This window comes from Cariama cristata, unplaced genomic scaffold (assembly GCF_000690535.1).
Source record: "Cariama cristata isolate BGI_N322 unplaced genomic scaffold, ASM69053v1 scaffold24480, whole genome shotgun sequence".
NCBI lineage: Eukaryota > Metazoa > Chordata > Aves > Cariamiformes > Cariamidae > Cariama > Cariama cristata.
Window position 1 is genome coordinate 2,782 of NW_009593285.1, and position 7,041 is coordinate 9,822.

Below are 7,041 nucleotides of genomic sequence, written 5' to 3' on the forward strand. Positions count from 1 at the left end.
CATTTGGCGTAACTGCGGGGCGGAGATCATCAGGAGAGAGGCAGAAATTTCTAAACCCAACATTAATTTCAAAAAGTGATTTGTGAAAACGACAAGCCATAATCGGTGACGCTGTAAACGCCCTGTCGGTAGTGGAAAAAGAGAACCAAAACCCCTTCAATTCTAGCAACTACTCAGGGCTTTCTCCTGTGCTTGGCAAAACTCTTGCTAAATCCTAAGACTACGTTTTGCTCCATTCCGTTTCAGCTGAAAGCGCTGCAGAATGTGTTTGGCATGGGCAGGTGGCTGTACCTCTTAGAGCAATATATCGTGGTTTGACTGCAAATGATTTTAAGAGAAAACATAGCGGAAAACTTGTGCAGTTTGGAGCCTGCCATGCCTGAGAAGGAAGCGCATACTAGAGGCTGAAGTGCTGAGAGTGGGACTTGTGTTCTCTTCTGCCTTGCTTCGGCAGAGATTTAGATGGGCCGCATGGTCTAGGTCCTTTAAAAATCTCCTCCAGGCTCATTATCGTCACTATTTCAAAAATAAGAAGCCACTAGAGGCCATGATACTTGGGCAGACTCTGAACGCGTTGCCCCATTAAATCTCCAGGTGAGAATTACACTAGCTGATGGTAAAAGATCTTCACAGAGATACTTTCCTCTTTTCCCCGTCCATCTGAACTCAGCACTTACTTCTGCCTGGCAAATTCCAGATCCATTTTATGGCTTTGCAGAGCTGCCTCCAGGTGGCCCATCTCTAACTGAGCATTCCCCATGCAGCTGTGGAGGGTTCCAATCAGTTCCTTCTTGTTGGGAACTTCATCTTCTGACCACCTTTGGATTGTTTTTAGCACACGCTCAGCTTTCTGGCAGCCTTCTTCGGGGGAGCCGCCGGTCAGCACTAGGGACAAAGAGGAAAGTTTAATGCTAGCGTGTGGACACGGTGACACTGGGGAACTAAGACAAAGTGCGGTTGTGTAAGCCTCAGACAAAGCTTGGGAAAGACCTCCGGTCTCCAAGAAATCCGTCCCGGGGAGACGGTACCTCTGACCCTGCGTCTGGCGCTGCTGGAAATCGCTTTCACCACAGCGCGTGAGGGGGAATGACGCCGGTAACACCTCACGCTTGCTGAAGAAAAGTAAAGGAGACCGATGCTGCTTGCCTGCAGGTTTTGAAAGCTCCTAGTTGTTGCAGCAGGGCAGCCTGGTCTTGGAGATGAAGTTCTGGCTACAGGACTTGGGTTTTGATCTCCTAAATCAGCCCCGTGCGCTTTGCTGGTGAGCTCTGTTCGTCGGACCCAGCTGGGCAGCAGGAGGTTTCTCACGCTGCCTTCAGAGCTGTTGTAGCTTGAAAGAACTGAATCACAGTAACAGCTCAGTTCTTTCCTCTGGGTTGTCAATATGCAGCGCAGGAAGGGAGAAAGACCACAAGTGGGAGAATTACTCCTTCCTTCCAGACCGCTCTCTTTCAGCTGCTTCAGCTGTCTACAGTGGTATTTTTGAACTACAGCAATTATTGACGCCAGTCAATAAACCACCAAGGCAATAAACTCCCAATAAACCACCTTCTGATCACCGGACCAGAGGCATTTGCTAAGCACGCAGCAGCGCTCTGCCCGGCTTTGATGTCTAAATGGTGTCCCGAAAACCAATCAGCAAGACCTCAAGTACAGAAAAAGCTGAGAAAAAAGTGTGTTGGATTCTGTATCTAAGAAAGTGTTGGGAAAGGTGAAGAATACCGAACCAAATGCTTCCCCAAATGTGCCTGCTAGTGTTTGTTAATACTTGCACTGCTTTTCTTGTTCTGGTCTGCAATTACTGCAGCAAATAATTACATCTGCCAGTCATCATTTTCTTAGTGCTTCCAGCCAGGACACCTACGCATATCAATCTCCTCCATACTCTTCACAATGTATCTGCCAATCTCAGCTGGTTTTCGTTTCTTGTCCCGGATCCACCTTTGCTGCCTGAGCTTGCGCTCTCTCACACGGGCGTAAATAGGCTTCTGCTGCTGCCAGAACTCGCTGCGGGTGTCCAGGTAGGAAATGCCACTCAAAACCAGGTCCGCCACTTTGATCCCCTGCTTTGTGCTGCTCGCCATCAAATCTGAAAATGAGATGGTAGAACCCAGGAGAGTGTTAATGTACGCGATGGATGAAGCTGCAGTTCAGTGGGGGACTGCTTGTCAATGTTTTTCTGCTCTGATAGAGAGATAGTCCTAGGAATTAAGGTCCTGGGTGCTCCTCGATTAGGAGGGAAGTTACGGAAAACCCCCTCGCCGTTCCCCGTTCCGTGTGGGTCGGTGAGCTCCAGCCGGTGTTCCCAGCCCCTGCAGTCGCTGCCTCCTCCGCCGGCAGGAGCCAGGGAGGGGCCCCCGGTTGGGGGGGGCCCGCTGTGATGAGGGGGCTCCTGGACAGAGCAACCCCATGGGGCATTTGTGCCGAAATGGCACCTTGAAAAGTGGTGTGGATTAGATTGCCGGGGGGAAATCGAGAGGGCTTTTACGTGCCTGGAAACCAGACAGCCCACATATATCATTAATGCTAGTAACACCGTAAAACCTGTCAGTAGATTAAATTCTTAATTATTTCTCTATTACTGGGTAAAGAGTTCCCTAGAAAAACGACTAAAGGGGAATCACCTTTCTGCCTAGTTCTAAACTAAGATACTTCTGCAAATCCTGCATCTTGATCTTAACAGCCTTTATAACAAACCCACAAATGAGTCTTATGAGCAGTGCTTTGCCCTTAATGCAAGCGTTAGTGGAATTTGTCATTATGACAGAAGTTAAGTAATTTGTAACGATACTGTTTCTGCTTTTGATTTCATCAGCACAGATTGCTTTGAGTTGTTTATTGTTCGTTATAAAAGCCTGCCATTTAATAGGGAAGGAAATATGCTCATAGTTGTGAATATTGGACCTGGCTCCCAAAATACCTGTACTCTCCAGGCACCTGCCTCTCTCAGGACCAGGGCAAGCACGATGTGCTACGTGAGCTCGGATACAAATACGGAAGAGTAGTCACAGGGATATAAAAGAAGAAGAAAAGGAAGAACCTGCTTAGAAGGAACATTTAGTTAAATACAATGGAGAAAGACCTTCATCCTTGAGCAACTTTTCTAGGTAGGCCTTGTCAGCATAAAGCTCTCCAAGAAGCTGTCGCTCTGTTTTTGGATTCCTCACCGGCTCCCGTTTCTTTGCCCATTTTTGATCCTTAGTGAGTTTGATTTGGAGTTTCTGATTTTCTTTCTTGCTCTACAGTGAGAAAAAATAAAGGGAGTCGAGGGAGATTAGTGGGGGACACTAGAACTAGCAGAATTCTGTTTACACGCCGTGTACACTCCAACCTATTTTTTAAACAAAAGCAAAAAGTCAGTGTCTCACCAATTGCTTTGGTCATGAGCATCTGAAATTTTGCACCCAGTTGTGCTCCCTCACTTGCAAGAACAGGAGGGGGCAATTATAGTAACAGCAAGAATTAGTTGTGCCCCAGTGCCTTGTACTGCTCCGGAGAGCTTCCCGGTCGGTGCTGTGGCGGACGTTGAGGCTGGGGGAAAGGCAGCTCTAGTTGTCCACGGTCAAAGAAACGGAGGCTGTAACAGCCAGGGCCTCCGAAACGGCTGGAGGGTATTGCTAAAGTTTCACATTCAAAATGCCAACAATTACACTGCTAATCTTTAGACCCCTTTGTACAAATTATTTTTACCACTGAGTTCCCGTAATTCCAGCTGAAGGAAGCAATGAACGTTCACTACACTGACTTCAGCGGGAAAAGTGGCTTGGCATCTCGGAGGAGCAAGACACTACTTCAATGGACCACCCCAAAATTAAGCAATCAAGAAAGTGTCCATTATCAAAAATGTGAACCTTAAACATCAGGTAAAACCAAAGTCAATACTGTAGATAGCTATACCCTGGCTCTGACCGCAGTGCTGTTACTAATGAGCCTGTGGTGGGTGATCAGGCTGGCAGAGCCGTTTCCAGCTGGGCTTTGTTTCTCCTTGATTGCTCTCCCTGCCCTTCTGCCTTCTCCTTTAAACTCTGTGTAGCTTGAGCCAGAGCTACCCTAAAAGCAGGCGCATAAATACTCTCATAACGGATCGGTGTGCTTCCTACACCCAGAAGGCGCTTCGTTAGGCCAGCCGTATCTGCAACCATGCTGCTGCAAAATTGCCTATTTCAGAAAGTATTAGCGTGATAATAATTCTAGTTAGCTTCTAAAGCAAGAGCTCTTCAGACAGTACCTCTTCTTGCCTGCTTATAAAGCACAGATCCTCTTTATTTTCCAGTTTAACTGAGGATGGACCTGCAAACACAGAGAAAATACTCATTAATGTTCAAGAGGAGGAGTGCAGAGGCTTTAGAATGTGAAATGACCACAAACATGCCAAGCCTATAATGTCCTGTCTGAAGTAAAGGTTTCTACTAATTCTTTCACACGAATTATGTGGATGTTGGTCTGTTGTGTAAGCAGGGAATACAGCTCATAGATGCAGCTCCTCTCGGGATTTTAATTACTGTTTTCGCGTGGCACCAGGGGCTCCCACCAGAGTGCCGTTTTCCTACAGAGACGTGCTGCATCCTGCGTGGAAACAGAGGAAGAAAAGGGATAGCGGGTTCTTCTGAGGGGTCACGGCTGAAGCTTACAATGGAAGGAAAGCTCTAAGCACAGGGATCTCCAGCCATGCAGAGAACTGTTCTAAAGTATTTGTGCGCTGACATTAGAGCAAAACCCCCGCTTCATTTTCACTCTGACACCCAGGTCTGCTCTTCTGATTGCACTCTGGCAGTGGAGGTACGAGTGAAAGACAGCTCTTTGTTTTGGCCTGGTCAGAAGGAAGGAAAGAGCTTCGCACGCTGGTGTAGAAGGACTTCCCTCAGCCAGGCAACCGGGCCAAGATCGGCCACGCGAGCCCACGCTATCGCGGAAGGCTGGGGTTTCCGAATCTGCCGAGCAAAGCAGATCCAGTGAAGCGGTTTTGAGGATGTGCCCTTTTAATGTGTGTGCATTTCCCAACTATTTAAACATCTAAATCAAATGCTAACATGTTTCCTTGCCTTTTTCCCCCCTGCATCTAGGGGCTATTGCTTGATTAAAAAAAAAGTCTTGGTTTTCAGTCTGTTCATTTGCCTACAGCCCAGACAACTGAAGGCATTTAGAGCTCTTAGCTCAGTATATCAAGCGAGCATTTCAAGTGAGAGTTGCAAAGATACCTAGGCATTTGTATTAAGCTAAGAAAGCAGCAGTAAGGGAGGAAAGCAAGCCAGATGTGGAAACTCCCCCTTTTTTTTACGTAAATATCACATATGAAAGAACTTGAGGCTATTAGGCAGCAGGGACATGAAGCTGATCTGTGGCACTGGAGGTGGACTGAAATGTTGAAACTGATTTCAGGGAGAGGAAGGCCCTTAAGCATCTCAAGGCTCAGGGCCTGTGTGTACGGGTGTGTGGCAGGGTGTGCCTGGCTCTGCGAAGGGACAGGCGGTCGGGATCCCCCGGAGCAGTCGCGGGCAGCCGGCCGGCTGTTGCAGCAGCCGAGGAGCTGGGCACAGGTTGCTCTGTGCCCGTGCCTAAGGTGGCAGCCCCAGGTGAGGGGTGTCTGCGTGCCTGAGAGCGGCTGTCGGCGGATGGGAGCGCTGCTAAGAGAAAAACTAAGGGGAAAGGGACGAGTTTTCAGTTTGCTTTGCACATCACTAGGTCTTTGGCCTTTCCTGTCTCCTGTGGGACTCCGTTCTACGATCTAAGCCAGAAATTATGAAAGCAGCGCTCCATTGCAACAGTCAACAGTTTCACTGGTCTTATGCAATGTAGACTGGAGGAAAGTCAGGATCTCAGGAAGGCCAGTCTCAGGTAGCAAGGCAGGTTTCATTACAAACTTTGAATATTGGGATTAAGATCTCAAAATGGATTCTGTAATCGGCAGTGCCATAAGTAGATGAGCTGCTCTGTTCTGTATGACCTAGAACATTTTCATGGTGACTTCAGAAATTTAAGTGAGTGTCATAATTTACTCCCATAACTGAAGCTATTAGACACTGTATATAGGCACTTAGCCAGAAAAAAACAGAAGGAAAAAAGAACAGGGCTGTGCTCTTTTTGGTGCTTCCTGGTTTCATCTGAGAGTGGCCACTGAGCACATGAATCCAGAAGCAAAGAGACTGTTGTTGCAGCGTCCTTGGGTCACTTGCAGAGCTAATTTGCCATCAGCTGACCACCGAACAGCTCCTGGCTCTGCTTGTAGGGGCCATACAATGAAACATCTTACTTCCAATGCAGTTGACGATTGCCTCCTGGGATTTCTCGATACCCAGCCTGAACTTCTGTAGTTCTGGACGTAGTCTGTAGCCTCGATGATAAAACACTAGTGCAAATTCAAAATCACCCATGGTATATAATGTCTCAGCTTTTTGGTAAAGTCCCTAAAAATGACATTTGGGAAAAAAAAAAAAGAAAGAATAAAAAAGAGGAAAAAAAAAAGCTTCAGAGATCTCAGTTAGCTCCCCGCTAGGCAGAAGTGAGAGCCCTGCGCTATCACAACCTGCATACAATAAAATCCAATCCTGGAACTCTTTCTCAATTGTTGACTAAGCCCCTCCACTTCTCTGGGAGCAATACAGAGTCAGCTGTTTCTACACGGTGCTCTCTCCCAGACCCTTCAGAGTTTCACAGATAAAAGGCCAGTCCCTGGCCACCCCAAACTCTTAGCACTTCATGCTGTTTACCTTGGAGAATGTTTTGTCGTTTTGGAGAGAAGCTTCAGCATCTTTCAGGGAATTTTCTGTGTCTCCAAGTTTCAGGTAACATTCTGAGCGGGCAACCAGACAGTGCTTGTCTCCTGCTCTCAGCTTCAGTGCCTGGAACGCAGCAGACATCAGTATGTCATCAGTGCTGGCTCATCAGCACAAATACACACAAGGGCATCTGTTTGATGCCACCTGCTCTGTCCCAGCATGGATCTTGATGATGGATGAGGATAAAACCACAACATTTTTGCTGAAAAAAATATTCTCTTGATGTTCACACATCCCCTCTGCTGCAGCTGCCTCGTCTTCCCAC

General features: G+C 47.4%; 1 protein-coding gene across 1 annotated transcript in view; it reads right to left on the reverse strand.

Annotated features, from left to right (window-relative positions):
• The window catches only part of TTC25 (tetratricopeptide repeat domain 25), a gene marked incomplete at both ends in the record, with an annotated part of 9,573 nt that extends 2,734 nt beyond the window's left edge, over positions 1-6,839 (reverse strand). The window contains 6 exons of the mRNA XM_009709870.1: positions 678-885; positions 1,865-2,089; positions 3,083-3,239; positions 4,229-4,290; positions 6,251-6,404; positions 6,708-6,839. Coding sequence (XP_009708172.1) covers positions 678-885; positions 1,865-2,089; positions 3,083-3,239; positions 4,229-4,290; positions 6,251-6,404; positions 6,708-6,839 — 938 coding nt within the window. The remainder of the gene's footprint in view (positions 1-677; positions 886-1,864; positions 2,090-3,082; positions 3,240-4,228; positions 4,291-6,250; positions 6,405-6,707) is intronic.
• Between the last annotated feature and the right edge of the window lie 202 nt (positions 6,840-7,041).